This window comes from Cariama cristata, unplaced genomic scaffold (assembly GCF_000690535.1).
Source record: "Cariama cristata isolate BGI_N322 unplaced genomic scaffold, ASM69053v1 scaffold14889, whole genome shotgun sequence".
Taxonomy (NCBI): Eukaryota; Metazoa; Chordata; class Aves; order Cariamiformes; family Cariamidae; genus Cariama; species Cariama cristata.
Genome location: NW_009637563.1, coordinates 7,346 through 26,649, shown reverse-complemented (window position 1 = coordinate 26,649; position 19,304 = coordinate 7,346). Strand labels below are relative to the sequence as shown.

The following is a 19,304-nucleotide window of genomic DNA, read 5'->3' as shown; positions in this document are numbered from 1 at the left end:
GTTTTTATAATAGTCTGTTTTCCTCTAGAGCTAGATTTGTGGTCTTCTAGATCTTGGGTAGGGCTTGAAGTGATTTTAATGTTCTCTTCTCTGCTTCAATTTTGCTTTGGGGAACAATTTCCTTCCGTCTCTCTATTTCCTTTCGTTTCTTTTATTTCTTGCGGCGAGACAACTGTCTATTATGCAATGTCACAACAAAAGAGTTTCAGCAAAAAGATGTATCTTCCATTCAAACAGAAGTGCCTGCACAGACGGAGGGGGTGAAAGACCTCTTCCTCCCAGCTGGAACAAGGCGTTGAGTGGCAGAGACTCCAATTCCACAGGAAAAGGTCAGTGCTTTGCGGTGCGCAAGGGGAAAGGGAAGAACAATACCAAAAAGGCCACTGAAGAATCCTCTGGGGTATGATACTCCTCGCTGGCTCCCTTTATCTGTGCAACCGAGAAGCAAAAACAACAGCCCCTTCACCCGAAAGGCTCTCTGTCCATAACAGATTCCTTTCAAAAGGCCTTTTATATACCCAGCTCCCTGTCTGATGGTCTCATGGGCTTCTCGCTTGTTTTATTGCCTTCGAACTACCAGAAGGTCTCATGGGAGAGGCACGTCAGATGCGGCGGCAGCAGCAGTGCATCTTTGCCGGCAGGATCCCAGGGAGCTGCTGAGGAATATGTGCCTCCACGCGAAGATGCTCTGCTTGCTCGCTCCCTCCCGGTCCCACGCCTGGCAATGGCAGCCCCGGCCGCTGCCGCCGCCGCCTGCGCCAGCCCCTTGCGGGCAAGCAGGTGCAGGGAAACGACGTAGAGGCAGCAGCCGCCGCAACGCAGATTTCTCTGTCCCTCCGGGTGACTTTGAGTTGACTTCAGGCGGCTGTCGTGTGCGGCAGCTTGGAAAGCAAGCAGGCTGTGCCTGGCTTCTGCAGGAGGTGCCAGCCCTTACGCTACTACCCCTGCTAAAAATGCTCCTGCTCCTTCTTCTCGTCTCCTCCCTCCCCCTTAGTTGCAAGCTCTGCAATTAAAGCTCAGGTCTTTCCCTCCTGTAAAAAATTGCCTTTTTAATCTAATCAGGCAAAGAATTTCATGTGCAAACAGGCATTTTATGCCCTGGCTCATTTACATTTCTTTTCCCTTTCAGAATTTTTTCCACAGTCACCTCATGCTTTTGGTGCAAAAAACAAGCTCTTTCCGATCACCTTAGCAGATTCCTACCTGCCCCCCTCCCGCCTTCTCTTTCTAGCACAGGTTAACAAATAACAATTTAATGATATGGTTAATCATTTGCAGAGCTCCTTGCTCTGGTACCAGGAGTCCTTTCCCACTGCCAGACAAACTTTAAATATTAGTGGCTCACCAAGGTTCAGACAACATCCGTTGCACACGCGCACATACACACACACTCAGCTTGCTTACGATGCTTGAAAGAACCAGAAAATTCAAATATGTCACTCAAAGTGGCACTTGACTTGTATGACACCAGACTATTGTGGTTTCCTATCTAGCACTGAAATTTAGGAAGTTGATATAAAACTGGTGTTTTAATTAATTAGCTGTCTGAAATAATTTTGTGGTGCAAGTAATTCCTTGTTACCGGCTAGTCATCATCATGGGACTGTAACTTTTCTATATCTTGTTTATAGCTAATGTAATAGACAAAAAGATTTTTAACTTCAGTAGCTACAGCTCACAAAGGCAGGCTCTCAGACAATTAAGCCAGAAATGCCCTTCTTTAGAAGGGTCAGACTGTTGCAGCAGCTGTAGCAACATCCATGTAGCAAGGGATAATAAAAATATGAGTGTGTCCAGCCATACATAATTACAGAACAGTTAATAGGGCTTATTAAGACTTGTTAAGATAGCTCAGACTATCTACTTAAGTAACAAGTAGTTAATAAAATGGGGGACACGCTAGAAACACAGTTCTTAATGGTGACGCATCCCACGATACTGCTTTTTGCCTTCTTATCACAGTCAAACCTTCTCTGGGAACACGAAACTCAAGATCACGTTCCATCTATTCTCCTCTTTTCCAGAGGTTTAACTGTTTGCTTCCCAATACAAATAAACCTAAGTCAGTGTATTTGCTCAAGAAATCCGATAGGAAAAACAAAACCAACATGCCTGGAAGTGTTTTAACTACAAACGAATTTAAACAGTAACTGCACCCATCTCTTGTTTTAGGCAAATTGGCATGCAAAGTCTTCAGCAAGGTGCTTCCCTCAGTAATTGGCATTAAACACTCCTACAACAACGACGGTGTCCTGAGAATTTTCATGGTGGCTGGAAGGATTCCCAGCTGTAAACCAGAAATAGCTCTTGCCCTATAAAAGCAAATGAGGGGCTGGTGAAGAAAGCATAGGGTAAGGACTCGGGAGATTTCATTTCTATTTGTAGGTCCAGGCAAGGACTTGGGCTAGAAATGGAGTTTCACCTAATCCCAGCTCCCCGCTTGTAAAATGTAGAGACACTTCTCCACTTGCAGAAGAACTGCAAGGTTGCCTTTCCTCATTATGTGCCACAGAAAGATACTGTGGTGCTGGAAGCCAAGTGCAAAAAACCACAAAGATAACTGTCCAAAAAATCCGGTTCTGTTATGCCCCCACATTTATTATTGCCACAGTGGCTGATGCTGCTACTGGACTGCAGTAAGAGGACACTGAGGACCTCAACTCGAGGCCTGCTTTACAAAGAGAAAGTTGGGGAGGGGTAATCTTCGTGCCATATAAATAAGCAGATTTCTTACCTGGACTAATTGCACAAGACTCTGCTCCTCCCACCTCCTCTCTCCCACACCAACTCAGTATGCCTGTAGGAGATCGTGCCTTGTCTTAAGACAAACCCTTCACTTTGAGCGTTTTGGGGTTTGGTGTGGGTTTTTTGTTTTGTTTTGTTTTGTTTTTTTTTAAAGCATGCTCCTATAAGACCTACATATGCCCAGATCCAGGACTGTGCCAACTTATTAACCCATAAGGCCAGATCCCAGTGAGATGACTGCTTAGCACCATCTTCCCAGGGCACATTTCCCCAGCAGGAGCCAAAGAGGAGCCAGTCATGGTTGAAGAGGTGCCAGGCAGGTCCTAGCTGACCAAGTCCCTCAGCACAGCCCACCAGCGAGGCCAAAACCTTCTCCTAAGAACCATGTGACCTGAATAAAGCAGAAAGATGGGTGGCTTACAAGAAAAGTTTTGTTTAAAATGGTAGTTTTTTTCAGTCCCTCCCATCCTCTCTCCTGTGGTCTACCTGAGAAAAAGACGTTTGCAGTCAGCAATCACAGTTTTCAGCGATAACTGTGCTTTTCAGTCATGAAACGGCACAGACAATCCTGCCTGACTTTCTTTTCCAGCAACCTGCAGACAAGACCAAAAAACGTCTGATGCAATACGGGTGCTCTTTCACAGTGAAAAAAAAATTCTGTCCCTGAACTTGGAGATTTGAGAGGTCCAGGGAACAGACTGATTAAGGTACTGACATTTTGTTCAAGTGTATCAGTCATACTTGTATTACAATAATATAGACATTACCACCAGAATAACAATGATGAAAATGATGATAATAATTTGCAGCCCATTCAAAGTAAGAGAGCTTTTAAAAAAGACAACTAGACATCCAACAGTAAGTTTTGATCCAGTACCATTGAAATTATTGGGTATGCCAATCAAAAGAAAAATAATATATCCTATATTTCCAGTGCTAATATTCTGAGGCTTATATTGGAGTGCATAGCTTTATATAATACTATTACTGGCCTTAGCTGTCACTTGCAGGAGAATCACTGACACCTTCTTGTAACAGGCATTTATGAAACACATGAATGGTCTTCTAGCTGGTGACCAAAGGAATTACTCCACTTCTCACTGCGGGAAAGCTGACCTCATAGAAGATCAACCTTCTGTGAAAACTTCCCCTCGCCTTGGTAAGGCACTATCATGTGCTATCCTCAGCAAGGGAAGTGGTTCCAGACAGTTTAAAGCCTTTTAGTTGAGACTTCTGCACGGGAACATGCCCCATACCTGCACTGCAAGTGAAAAGAAAGGGTTTACTCCATTTTTTTTTGAAAGATCTAGATCATTCTCCTCTTCACTTCAAAATTCTGGCAGTGACTGAGAGATAACAGAAGAACCCTTCTGTGTCTTTGTGTATCTGGGAGCCTGGCATGTTCCCTCACTGACTCACCTCCTCCAAACGGCGCCCATATAACCCTGCGAATGGATTTCACCCAATCCTCCATGTCATTCTGTGTGCTCGCCATAAGAAGGTACGTCTCATGATTAGCTGTCATCCGCTCTCGGTCTCCTCCTGCAAGAGAAGATAATTGCACTTAGAAACCCTTTGGCTTTCCTGCCCAACCAAGTTCATGCCAGACTGACTGCTGAAAGCATTAGTAGCGGCTTCATAGCAAGCAGATATGGATACTGTGTAGCGGAGTGTTTATCGTCGGACACAGCATGAAAAGAAGGTCCTGTAAGTACATTCCCCATCCGACAGCGAGAAGCTGTCATGCTTCCAAAAGGAAATGAGAGGATAAATGTCATCGGTAAACAAAAACAGCCCCATGCCGTTTCAAGAACTACGGGGGCTTGCACTAATCTGTAACTTGATATACGCACTGGAAATTTTGCAGCAGTTATTGTAACCATGACGGAGAGAATAAACACAGAGAGAGGTAAGTGTGCTTTGAACAAGTGGGGCCAACTCCGTTTTTATTTTCAGGAACACGTCGTCTCACATTCATGGCAATGACATTTGATACACCCAAGTGTTGCTGTGAATCTCTAAGGAGAAAGCAGCCAACACTAGCAGCTGACATGGTACAACCCACTGCCTTGGATGGATCTGATGAGGATTAGATGAAGAGGGAACTCTCTGTTTTATTATCCTTTATTTAAAGGATGGGCTGACACTAATAAGGTCAAAACCAGAACTTGGCTTGCCACAGGTCCAGGTTTTCACGCTTGTAGTACTGCTTGACCGCCATCCTAATAGGTACTATGTTAGTGCAAGAGCACATAGGGATTCAAACCACCTTTCCAGCATGGCAGAAGGAGCAAAACCTTCCAGAAAGATAGCGCCAGACATTTTGAAGCCCTTTCACTGAGCCAAGGGCATGCATGTATACTTCACACACAGATGCAATGCACCTAGAAATCCTGTGAGTTCTCTGTTCATCTCTTTCCAGCTTCTTTCATCCCTATTTTTGATCCTAGCCATATCTCAAGTAAATATCTCTCTTTTAATACAGCTCCTTAGAGGTCTTCTGAAGAGTGCCATGCGCAGTGCTGGGCATTGAAACAGCTAGGTTTCTAAAGAGAAATTTCTTAAGGGCTAGAAAATCCAACCACGACTTCCTGGCACAACCGTTCTGAACAAACCTACTCGTATAGGCCACACTTTATGGAATTAGGACACACAACTGTAAAAGGGACTTAATTGACACTTGGCAAAAACAAAAGCCAGATTTTCCCAGACGCAGGCAGATTCTACTAAAGACTTATTCTTTAAGGTTTACATCATTATTCAAAACTTAAATTTGAACTTGGAGGTAAAGACAGACTCTGGTTTTCTACAGTCAAAATACAGACATTCATATACCATACGTTCCCCAAAAAGGCATCCAAACAAGTAATGCAACAACCTGAAGTACAATACACTTTAGACTATACCACAATTTAAAAGTCTGAAGAACATTATTTTTTTTCTAAGACATAGTTAAAAGGTAGGGGTGAACCTATTTTAAGTGCCAACACTAGAGAAATATCAGCACTAGCTAAGCTGCGTTGTCTTTTTTTGAAATCTATTCAGTGACTAGCATAAGAATTGGTACAAAACACGGGTCTTCTATGCTATGTTCCATCATTTTTACCTTTCAAGAAGCGGAGGATGAGGGTATGGGGAGCAGGAAGCATTAGCATTCCAAATGGTAGCACTCCATATCAACCCTACCCAGCAGAAAGCACGTAGTCAGGCCCTGGAAATTTACTCCCCATCTCTACCTTTTACATAGCCATCTTGACCAGAACGAGGACAGATCTCTCACTTAAGCATGAAGAGTAGACATGATACTGTCTACAGTCTACTTACACTGGCATATTTTACATCAAATCTAGAGTTCTCCTCCTGGAAAGAGTCAAAAATAAAGATACAAACAGAAAACCTCAATATATTGTCACAGCTATTAAATATAACAGTAACAAATACAGTATAGAGAAAACGTATGCAACACACTTGTGCCCTTTTGATAAAAACTAAAAAAATTTATTTATACTATCATATTGTACCATAGCTTCTTTTTCTTTTTCTTAATGGACCAGGATCCTGTCAGGCACTGTACAAAAAGATACATTCACACAAAATACATATCAGACCCAGGAATAAAACAAGAGGTGACCTGATTTTCATACTAAAGAAACAACCAAAAAGAAGACGGCCATAGTCAAGTGATGGTCCTCCTCTCAGGTGTCTGTCAGATCATTCCATATTCTTTTAATAGCCTGCATATTTAAATTCAGCAGATTATGTGAGATTTACTTAGTTATTGTGTTATCAGTTATCAGTTAACAAGTTGGAGGGTGTTCTCCAGATAAATTGGATTAATCCCAGAAGCCTACCTAGTTCATTTACAGTGTGGATTCCAGAGAGTACTCTAAGTAACTAACACAGGTAAACACCACTCAGCTAATACACAATGTATCTGTTTAATTTTGCACAGAAGGAAAACGTAATGTTTGGTTACATTACCTTTTAGTACGAGAAAGCGAAGCTTTCCTAACAAAAGGAGCTTCCCCATTTTATAGCAGTTCTGGATCTGTCTACTTTGTAATTCAACTCCTTTCTTTCACACCACAATGTCGGATCTTGCAGGGTTCTTCTACTTGTGCATTTATTTAGTTATTATTCAAGAACTGAAGCCTCACTAAAAGATTTTTGAGGATACAACAGCACATCTTGGATTTCTGTTTTGCTGCAAATGTTAATTTTTAGTGGGACTATATTTTAAATACAAAATTAACAAGATTGGGGGACAGACAAAAAGAATGACAATGATTCAGGAAAGAGCCCTCTCAGATAAGTAATATCAGATAAATAGAAGTAGAATTAGAAGGACCTTTCTGAATCTTCACTAGGTTCGCAGGACACTTCTGAAAGACGCTATTTAGAATTTCCACTTCAATTTTTTCCCCTCCCTCCCCATATAATATTATTGTTATGATTACAATGAAGCACGAGTAGATCACAATCTCCCAAAATCAGACATCTATTCATACCATAGATACCGGCATTAAGTAGGTCAACTTGAAAATGGTGCTCAATGTGAAGCCCATTACAGATGTGAATGCATCCTTATTCCTTTCCTTTGGGCATGCAAATCACAACGTATTGTACCTGTACTGTTGTATAGCTCCACATTACGCCGTCTCAAATTTCCTTTCTTGCATTTGCAGTCCAAGAAACGCCTAATCCTGTGTGTTGTGGTCTGTTTGTGAACAGCCAACTGAAGGGACTGGAATATGAACTCTGTTTTTTTTTTTTTCCCCTCCCTCTTTTCCCCTTGTTACTTTGCAGGTGTCACAGGACCTGGAAGGAGCAGAACCCAGTCTATCTGACCAAAGAAGTTGACTCTGGCATATTCAAGATGAAAAGTTGCTGTTTACACTTCTGTATACTCTGTTTCTTCCTGCTTCTACTAACAACCAAAAGTAATTGGATGTATACCGTTTCTCAAAACTACAATATCACGTATTTTTATGCCTGCAGCCCTAACCAATCCCTAATCTGTTTTATTTTCTCGGCAGCATCAGCAATGAATTCTTATGTATTGAAGAAATTTATCCATAACATCCATTTGGAGTGGAAACAGTGAAACAGCATAATACCATGATGAATCTTCCATTTTGACCAGGTCAGATTTCTCCTCCTGCCCCCTTTGGCACTAGCAATGACTTCCAGGTTCCCAAATGCTCCTTCCTGCCTCCTCCGAGGGCTCAGTAACCAGTAAATACGGATTGCCGCTGGGCTTCCTGAGCACAACAGCCTGGGACCACTCAACCCCATGCTGGGTGCAGCTCTGTGCACCGAGCCAGCGCCGCTTTGATACAAGCCAGGCGAGGGATTTTAAGAACTCTTGCCAGCAACCGGAAAAAACCAATTAAAATATGGAGAGGTCAATTCCTACACGGATCCACTCCGCAGGGGAAAAGGAAGGGAACAGCCGGCACTCACTCAGGCAGCACCACACCACACACTCAGAAAAGCATGAAGAGGCGGTAACTGAATTTAAGGGTGATTGTTTCCTGAAATATCAGGCTCAACAGCTCTCCTGCTTTTTATTGTCCATGCACAGACATTTTGCATCCAGCTGTGTGCGTGGGGTGGTCGTGCAAAGTGTTTTTTCTTTGTAGTCTCTTCTTGTCTAACCCAACACCTTTCTCTTACCTGAATGTACCCAGACTGAACTCTGAATGAAACATTTCCTTGTCCTTTTAAAAGCATCTTGGATTTCTTGCAAAAAGTAGTTCCAGCATTCTTGAGAATGGAATGCGAAAGGATTAAATTCATACCAACTGTTTAAAAGAGAATTTTCTCCCAGGAGGAACATCAAAAGCTAGGACTAATCTGATTTTTCTGAGCTGAGAATGTCATAGCCAACCTCAAAAGAATATTCACATTCCAACAAAAAAAATTGGGGGGCTAATTTCGAAGTGAAACAGTTCCCTACTTCCCCATGCATTTCTCTTAGCCACAGTTTCTGAAATCCTTGCTCTCAGCTTGGGAACTGAAAGATGGTGAAAGGCAGACTGGCATTACAACAGAACCCACTGGGTTTTCTTTAGAAACATCCTCCTACTTGCATGCTTCACATTTGTTTCCTAAATTTTTAATTTCTCAGGAAAATGCTAAATAGTAAAATTTTAGTCTTATAATGTTTCAGATGAATACACTAAATGCATCTCTGTGTGGTATTCAAATAGGAACTCCTGGCTACTCATCACCTCACAAAAAAAATCAAGCCATATACTTACAAAATTATTTTGGAGCTGATATTCAGATGTTAATTTCTGAAAATTTTGCTGGAGGAATCCTTTCTTTTCTTTCTACTGCACCCTGTTTTCACTTTATTTTCTTAATTTTTTTTAGCTTGTCTTTCAAATAGTTCTCACTGCTATATGAATTCTCTACCAGCTCCTACTGTCCATCACCACATTTCTGCATCCCTGCACTGAACACCACCACTCGCTTCTCCCACACAGCCCTGTATCACCCAAAGCCTCATAGTTGTACCAGTCTTTAAGGTAGAAGAACTGATCTTTGTAGAAGTGATATTCCATACAAATTGTTTGCAACTCAGAAATGTAGGCAACTGTGTTTGGCACAAATCTTCCAAGAGTAGCGGGATGTAGAAGTTAGGTGCCATCCCTGTGTGCAATGAAGCAGGCATGCTCTTCTCTGTTCAGATGTGTGATGAGACTATGCAATTTATCATTCCTGATCAGGACACCAATTAGCATTTCTTCGCAAGCAAAACACCAATAATTACGATAGAATTCATGACTATCCCACTACACTTTGTATTCTTAAATTTTCCCCTATGCTTCAAATGAGTTGCACATTAAGTGACATACTTAATCTATTTCTCTGGAAAAACTCACCTGTATTTCCTTCATCAACTTTCATTTTACAGCATTTGTATTCAGACTTTTTAATCCTAAACAGAAATAATCTCTGCAAGTTGTAGAGGATACTAGAATATCAGAGACCAAGATGAACAACCTCATTCTCCTTTTTTTTGTTAATGAAACTCTTTGTTTAAGAACAAAGCAGAAATTATGATGACCCAGCCTTGATATTAACACTAACCATTGCTGCTGTAAGCATAGAAGTGTGACATGATATATTGGTAAGCTACTAAAATCCATACATGTCTGTCTGCCTTGTACTAACACTGGCAACTACAGGATCCATGTATCCTCAAGGGAGTCAAGAAACTCTACCATAGCTGTTAAATCTTATAATCACTCCCGACTTTAACGTAACATAAGAACTCTTCTGCTGGCCACCACCTCTGCTCACAAACTCCACGCATCCCATGTCTGACGAAAACCACTTGCAGGTGTCTTTCAAGGATGATTCAGGTTCCCACATTGAGGTGAATCGGGACAATTTGCCCTTCAAAATGCCCTCAAACTGTGAGACCGGTTAGAGCACTAAAACATTTTATGTTCATTCCAACTGGGCCAGTGGAAAAACCTAACTGCAGAAAGCTTGGTCAGAACATAGGTTGAAATTTGAAAAGCAAAATAAAGGAGCTAAGCTCCACGCTGCAACATTTTAATGTCTTATTGGCTCTGGGATTCATTGAGGAAACCTTTCTTCATAGCAAGTGAGAATCTGTGTTGAAGGCTTAGCAACTGCTGCATCTCACATGACCAATGTAAAGAACAGAGAGACATAACTACTTGAAACTTGCAATGGTTTTGCACTGCCCATCCCGCTTGCTAAGCAGCCAAGCATATGTTCTTACAGATGTGTTGGGGGAGAGGCAGTAGGAGCAATGAATTTCTGCAGATCAGCTGGGGACTTATTTCTGATGATGCAGGTATAACACGGAGCTTGCTGGTGGGTTTGGTTTTTCTGTTGTTTTGTTTGGGTTTTTTTGATAATTCTTAAAAGCTTCTTTATTCTGCACATGCCTGATATTGCTTCTGCTCTTCCTGACTGGGTAAAGAATTACCAAGAATTTACAGCACCCTCTTAGTTCAACTAGGATGAAAAAAGGAGTACATAGCCTACGTTCAATTCATTGCCACCTTCTTCTTTTACCATAAAATTAAGGTAGTCTGGAGAACCAAGTTCTTAATGATCGTACAAAAACTCACATCAAAAAGGACAATCCGCACTGTATGATTATCAGAGACAAATAGTCTGTATTTACAGGAGCTTCAGCATTACTTCTGAAGTGACTGTTACAGAATACGTGCTGTATTTGCTCATCAGAAGAGACTTGCTCCATGGAAACTACACAGAACATTGTTGTGTTTTCCCACAATACTCAACTTACATCTTTCATGGCGCAGTGTGTCTGAAACGTATCTATATCACAAAGGAGGAAAGATGTCCATGAACATGGACATGATGTGATATTGGACTTTGTGAAGCTGAAGATCAAACCAGGCAGGCTAAGATCAAGGCGGGAGGGGAGAAGAGCTGGAACTTGGGAGTATAAAAGACAGCGCCCTGGGAAGGTCTCTATTTAACAGACATTATCAGAGCCGTCAGTGATGGAAAAATTGACATAGAAAACTAGCACTAAGCTAGGCTGCACTAGGAAGTTACAGGCTCCTTACATGCTAAACAATCAAATCCTAAAATGCCCAGTTGTTTTTTCTTGCACTGAGCTCCCCAGATACTAAATTGAATGTACAAGCTGTCAAGTCTTAGCATTTCATTCAGATCCACAAACACCATCATCCAGCTTAAAATCAAAGAGCTATGGGCAACCATGTATCTTAGCTTATTATCTGATGATTCCTGATATGTTAGGATCTGTGTTTTGAAGACCTTCATGACAAAACTGAATACAGAAATTTGTTTCTAGAAAAAAACCTTAAGCTAATAAATTAACATATTGTCACTATTATAGCATTTCTTAGTATCCCATCATCATAGATGGCGAAAAAGAAGCTGGAACATTTCACTTACATATGAAAACAAAAACCAATTGAGACATACCAATAATTGAAACAATTCTCACTGGCCCTGTTATGTAATGTATGGCAAACCAGATTCCAAAGATCATCAAGATATTAAGAGTAAACTCCTATGTACTTTAAAAGTCTTAACAATAATAAGTGAAATAATATGTTGGCTGGTTTTCCACAGATGTTTAGATAGATAAATCCATCTAGACGGCTAGATGTTTCAACACATGAGTGGCTACCATTAGAATTTAACTCCTAAGCATTTTCAAAAGGTGTTCCATAAAACTTGAAAAATACTCTCTGTTGTTCTGTTAAAACCAGAGCAGGTAGCAGACCTAGTTGACTATTTTGAGCTCCACTACATAGCTGCACTGCCTCTAAAGCCTCAATGACAGGCAATAGACTGTGGGGAGGAAGATACACAAATCGCAATTTCAGTTCTTTTACCCAGGACTCCCCTGTTATATCTTCTGTTCTTGTTTGGTTCAATGCTGCTCTGTCTTCTGAAAGGACACTGAGATGGCTGTAAGATACGCTTATATATCACCTATGTGTTTTAACTGACTAATACCACCACCACTGAGAAACCTCAGCTTTGAAATACACAGTTACCATATTCACCATTGTTTTACTACAGAACCATATCAGGTACACTATTTAATTTCTCTCTTCGCAAAGAACTAACACATTTTCCTAAAGAGGGGAATTTAGTAACTGCAAACAAGTCAATAATGAAGATACTGCTTTTTAAATACTTCAGTACAAATATCATTTTCTGCTGCTAGTATTCAAGCTGATCTTTTGCATTAATAATCTTGAAAAGCAATTTTCTCCACTAAGGGTGTATTGTTTTCTGGGCATATTAGCTTTTCAACATCAAGGCTGCAGCCTAATTTAAGTGCTAAATGGCAAAAGCCTGCAAACCCATTCCCTGGTGCGCATTGTGCTCCATCACAATTTCCCCACTTGCAAAATGCTTGGAAGACAGCAGGGCTTTTTCAACACAAAGAGTTGTTTTCATAAAGCTTTGAACCAGCTGCTGTTGTATACCTGAAATCAGGCTCAGGAAATGTATTCATCACATGGAACACGATGAATACCCTGTACAGGTAGCTTGCTTCTGTGCTGCAGGGCTACAACCGCAGCCCATCTGTCTTGCACAATAAAAGCATAAAATCAGTGCCATATTTAAGCATTTTGCGTATTGCACAGCTACCAAGCCTTCCCCCTAACATAATAATTATTGCTTAAATACCTGAGACACACAAAAAAAAAAAGTGATGCTTGCTCATCAGCAGTTATAATTGTGTTAGAAAGATGTCATTAATGAGGAAAAGAGAGATGTGAATTCAAATCGTCCCTTGTACAATGCAAGAGCTCTGATTTTTTCAGAGCACTTAATCTTTTCAGGCATGCCTCATTCTTCCTCTCCCTTACTTTTGCTGCCCTTCTTTTATTCCTGGTTTAAACTTCCGCTATGCTTCACACAGATGTCACAGTTATCTACCTCATCCTCAGACACAGATCCCAAATGGTACCTATATCGTAGAGTCTGTTCCTCCTACCCTTCCCTGTCCCTCAGATGCTCGTGCCAGCACAGTTAATTTTCATATCTCACCCTTGCTCAGTGTCATTCCCACTTGAAAAAAATCTCATCCCTCTTCTTGCTCAAGGCACACCGCCCAGAACATTTGGTTTACAGGATGCATTAAAAGGCCATCACGCCGTGTGGACCCCATCACAGCTCTACACTTCACCTGCCCCTCAGCAGCAGCACACGTCGCTGCCTCCCCAGTTAACCAGTACCACGCAGAAGTCAGAGGCGTGCTCCTTTTGCACTGTTGTTGATAGTTTTCAGCTTTCCAAAAGTTTTCAATGTTGTCAGCATCATTGTGATAAAAAACGCAGTCTGAACCGTCATGTTTGCTGTTCTATTGTTGTGATGTTCAGCTGTTTTCAGAGTTGCTGGTAACATTTTCTGCATACATTACTGATTCCACTTTCTTGTTTATGTTGAAGTTCTTCAAAACCACACAACAGCAAAAAAATTTTTTTCTGCTTTTTTTTTTTTTTCAGCCATACTAACTGAGATGAAATCGCATTCTTCTGTCTGTATAGTCAAGACTGGCGATGAACTCACAGAAGCAGATGGATCAGGGAATAAAAAGGTCAGATTTACAGTATGCAAGTTACTACCTTTATAGAAAAGAAATTACTTCAGTACAGTTGACTGCAAATCCGCTAAAAACACACTCTGGCACTAACATGAAACTTAGCAAATGTTCTGACAAAGCACATATTGTAATTTTACGTGGTCTTGTCAAGTTATTACAGTTAGTGCAGGGAAGCAAAGAAATAATTTGGTGGATCCACAAAAGACAGACTCAGTATCACTTCTCAAGAAGGTTTCTCCCTCCTTGCCTCTTGCAATGGAATCTCACATAGGCTGTTTTGGTAGGAAGATGCAGAAAATAGAAATAAACAAAAAACCCATAGGTTGGCCATAGGAAATGCACTCCTCTATGTCCTTCCTTACTACTAGGATTTGACATCTAGACAATATTGATCCAGTTACAGAAAAAAAACATTGCAGATCACACTCATCTATGTACATGTACAGTGCCATCACAGTGTCCTGTTTTCAAAACTTCAACCATAAAGAGCTTGCCTCTGAAATGATGAGTTCAAGAACATAAAAACGAAGCAGAAAGTCTTGCCTAATACCATAAACTATTACAAACATCCTGTGGCTTTTTTAGTTAAAACTTTTATGCACAGAAGATATAAAATTGAATTGTCAAGGCCTTTTTTTTTTTTTTTTTTTTTTGACAAAGAAAGGAGACTAAGTCCATCTTTGTGAGTTTTCTTCCCCCATTCTTCTGACACTGGTCAGAGACTTGACAGAGACAAGAGAGATTTGCTTTCTGAACTATAGCTCGGATTCTTACAGACAGCAGAATTCACTTGTGACCTGCCAGAAGAAACAACATAGAGGGAAGAATGTGAAGTTTTCAATGACTTGTGATGCTCAAATGTTTTACTGCTTTATTTCTACCACCTTCACATCAGACTATATCTGAATTGCAATTACCAAGAGAGGAGTGGATTGCTGTGGCCAGGTCTCCGCTCTGTAGCACAGCGTTTTACCCGGTCACTGTCTTTGACACTATGGCTATAGGGTAGGTGATTTTAAGGAGGAATGCAGAAGACCTCCAGGCAAACAGATATTAATCAGTCAGATGTCAAATGTCCTCAGCACCGTGGAGTTTCATTGAGAAGCCCTGTTGTCTGTAATAGGAAGGCTTCACTATGCAATTGAAGTACTCTTCAAATACTGTTACGTGTATTCGTTCGAAACGGGGGAGGGCAGAACGACAGGAAGGGCTCCACATTTAACTGCCTCATCTGCCCACTGGTTGCCATCTGATTGTTGGAATATTGCTGTAATGTCTATAATGTCTCAAATTTAACAGTTCTCACCCCTTGAAATTAATATTTTAATAGCTCCTTCCAATAACAGTTAAAATCTGTTGGAAAATATGGCTTGTCATATGACTTGCCAAGAGGGAATCAATATATTTACGTAGTTGGGAAGGAGTTTGAGGGTCACATAATGTCAAACATTAGCGATGGTGCAAGAGTTAGTGGATGACTTCACTGCTACCTGTCAGAGAGAAAAGAGAAAAGCGTAAATACAAATCATTATAGCAAACCTATTTTCTTTGTCCTACGTGACACACCTTAAAGATAAATCACTGCACTCCTGTCATTTGGCAATAAGGACATTCTCTGAAGTGTCTCAAGTTGGATACTCAAAATGACCATCCTGTTACTTGCAATTTGGTTGATCTCTAACATTTATTTTAGAGAAAGTCTCTGCAAACATATATCCATCTCTGCTTGTAAGATGAGAGGGGAAATAGCCCCATGCATTTGCTAGTCTAGACATAGTCAACAACGTAGAAAGATGTTTTAGAGAAATTTGCCTGCAAGGACTCTGTTTTGGCAAAAAGCAAGATCCTGGAGCTGTTGCTGCTGGAGAGATGGCTGCCCTGGGCTACCAAATGCTTTCTTTGCTTTTGAGCCTCACATCATGAATTGCACTGAAGTACAAAGACTCAACTTGAAATGGATTATTTTGAAAGGTCAGTTCCACAGCACATATTTGTATGGTATTTGACCTAGCAGGAAATGAAAACTTCTGATGATTTTAAGTAAGGAAGGATCAATACCTGAACAGAAGTCCTCAAGCGTAAATTCACCCAGGGACTGGGAGGACTTACCTATACACATTGGCACGTGAACTTTAGGCTGCAAAGCCAGCATGCCAAGATGCCAGACCTAGGTTGTCTTCAGAGTCTAACAAGAACAACATTCAAAGCACGTGCTCACTTCAGCTTTCAGCATCTGCTCACTAAGGTCTCTGTTGCTCATGAATATGGAATATCCTGAGCCTTCAGTAGGTACAAATCGAGATGCTCTTTTATCAGTCTAAACATGCTCTTTAGTGCACAACACAAGGAGGGGCATTAACTCAGTACAAACCCGAAGTTGAACAGCTAAATGCTTGTGATATTTCTCTAGAAAATATCTAGAGAGGCCAGTCAAAAAGAAGACCTTTGATGAGGAGGTAGCCATCCGGTATCGCAGGACAGTGAATTGTGGCTAACTTGAGCCAGTCTTTGAACTTGTGTCTCATACAGTGGCCTATGGCCATTGCTGCATACAGATGGGCAGACAATGCTATTGTTTGTTAATTCTCAGGTAACAAAACTGATCGGTCAAACACAGAAAACGTATTTCTTCTAATTTTACAGACAATTATTTTGTAAACGGACAGAAAAGATACTGTGCTTCCAACAGCTTCCAAGAAAAGCAGTTTCCCTTCTCCAGCAGGAACTGACCATACTCTCCCAACTTGTGGACATGGTGCTTTCCACTCTGCACTGAATTACGCCCAAACATAGAAAGACTTCATTTCTCCAGAGAGCAACCAGTTATTTCAGCTCATATCTGACTTCAAATGTGATCACAGATAAAAATAACAGCTCTTTGTGGCATGGATACAAAACTGAAAGGATGCAAAAATCCTGAGCAAGTATGTATTATGCATACACACCATTTCATCGTAACATCACTTGTTTAATAATGTAAAGTCATTTTTTAGCAGTTTAGAAAATCAATCAAGAATAAGTTACTCAATAAAACATGTGGGCTAATTGGCATATGCAGAAGACAATTACCTAATAAAGAGTTAAGTCTCAGCATAAGACGATCTTGCTTATCTAAAGTAGCAGGAGATTTTGGTCATCTGGTCAGGACATTTGTTAAACAGCTCATCTGAAATCAACCTTCTCCAGGAACATTGTGCCTCTTAGCACCATTTTGGGATATCAGTTCAATATTAACTCAGAAGCCTCCCACTTAACAAATTATCAGCTCAGCTCTCTAGTCCTTTAAATGTCTCTGACATTACTAATTCAAGTGCAGCTTTCCTCAAGAAAGACCAAACACCAGAGCACAAACAGTGCTTAGTGTTCTGCAAATCTCCGTATCTTGCACTAGAACAGATCAAGCTAAGAATGAGCAGAAACCTCATTTCAGCTTTGTTTTATATATGCCGCAGACAGACACACGTTGATAGGAATCAGTCCACATTTCCCTGTCTCATTCCTGAGCACGGAATGATCCCAGAGTGCATTTACTTCTAATTTGGGTGGGTCTATACATTTGCCTTGACAGCCGGAGCCTATATACCACAGGATGTCTTTTTCAGACGAAGATCACTTCGGTCCCATTTCTGGCAATGTACACTAACAGAAAATATTTGCAAAGAGAAACCCAGTATATTTTGAAGTATTGCTTTTTAAAGGACATTATGTGGGATGAAATGGTAACTTGGTTCACAGTACAGAAAAATGTACCATTACAAAATTAGCAAAATGGCTAATACACATACCTTTTCACAGATAGATCTTGTACAAAGAAAAGATTGTCTTGTGTCTACTTGCCATTTCTTTGGGACACTAGAAGAGGACCACTGATGAGGTGAGATTCCTGCCAGCCACAGACCTGTCTCAGACAGGTGAAGATGGCTCCTCCTTTCCTCTACACTTACACTCAGTCAACTTCCCACACAAAAGAAATCCACAGAAACCCTGACAGGGGACAAACTCAAGATCTGTTTGGCGGCAGCACGCATAACACAGGAAACGCTCATCGTGGGTCAGCCCCTTCTTAGAAGTACCAGGAATTCTTCGGTTCCAAGAAATTAAACAACACTTAAGGACTGTGTCCTCAAGACTGTGTCCAGTTCTGGGCTTCCCAGTTCAAAAAAGACAAACTTCCGGAGAGAGTCCAGCGGAGGGCAACAAAAATGCTGAGGGGACTGGAGGTGACTTTCCCTGATGAGGAAAGGCTGAGGGCACTGGGTCTGTTCAGCCGGAGAAGAGAAGCCTGAGAGGGGATTTCATCAATGCTTACAAATACCCTTAGGGCAGGTGTCAAGAGGATGGGGCCAGACTCTTTCCAGTGGTGCCCAGCGACAGGTTAAGGGGCAACGGGCACAAACTGAAACTTGGGAAGTTCCACCTGAACATGAGGAAGAACTTCTGTACTTTGAGGGTGTCTGAGCACTGGCACAGGCTGCCCAGAGAGGCTGTGGACTGTGTAGATATTGAAAACCTGCCTGGACGTGACCCTATGCAACTGCTGTAGGTGACCCTGCTGTGGCAGGGGGGTTGGACAGGATGATCTCCAGAGGTCCCTTCCAACCCCGAGCACTCTGTGATTCTGTGATTAACGCTATCTGTATGAACAAGGAAACAGTAGACATCAATGCCCTCCATCAGACAGACGTGCCAAGGGGGGAGATAACATTATGCGTAACTCCAAAGTAGCAGTTTAGCTTAAAGGAAAACTGTTTATTGTTTCTTGTATCTTCTCACTCACAAGTATGTCACCAGGCTAGTCAGAGAGAGCCTATCAAAGATTTTAGGCTCAGCTGCTCATAGGCTCAAGTGGTTTCAGGGCCATTGTGAACCAATGGAGCTTCAACTCCTCACACCAGGGGTTTTGCCCCCAGATCCTCATTTCATCTGAGAACAGCTCACAGACGTGCTCCTATGATACACCTTAAGAAAGGAGCCGGGTAGTTCAATCTGAACTAGTCACTGTACACCCTTTTTATGGCAAGGAAGAAAAACAGCCAGAGGGTGATTCATCTGAGCTATCTTTGGAGCCTCTTCTAGGATGAGATGAATCACGCTGTGGAAGTATCAATTCTCTTCTGAGCCTTTCATGCAGGCACACTCGCACTGGCTTTCTTTGCGAGTTCACGGACGTGTGTGTCTGTGTGTGCACGCACGTATCCTTTAAGGGACCATTTCTACATGTGAATGTTAGTACCTTGTTCCCTGGGCTATTCTGGACTGCATACCAACTTTTAGACATGTACAAGTATATGACTGTGAGGACTCAAAGAAGTATTAGCATTTCTTAAATGGCTGGTGGTTGAAAACCTATCCCTGAAGCATCTACAAACCATTTACTTATTAAGAAATGTCAGTAAATGTACAAAGTAAATAATCTGTAATTTAGCAGAAAAAGTTATTCAAGACA

General features: G+C 41.3%; 1 protein-coding gene across 1 annotated transcript in view; it reads right to left on the bottom strand.

Annotated features, from left to right (window-relative positions):
- Nucleotides 1-4,282, bottom strand: part of ARHGAP24 (Rho GTPase activating protein 24) — a 35,220-nt gene extending 30,938 nt beyond the window's left edge. The window contains exon 1 of the mRNA XM_009708381.1: nt 4,165-4,282. Within this exon, the coding sequence (XP_009706683.1) occupies nt 4,165-4,270 (106 nt within the window). The 5' untranslated portion in view covers nt 4,271-4,282. The remainder of the gene's footprint in view (nt 1-4,164) is intronic.
- Between the last annotated feature and the right edge of the window lie 15,022 nt (nt 4,283-19,304).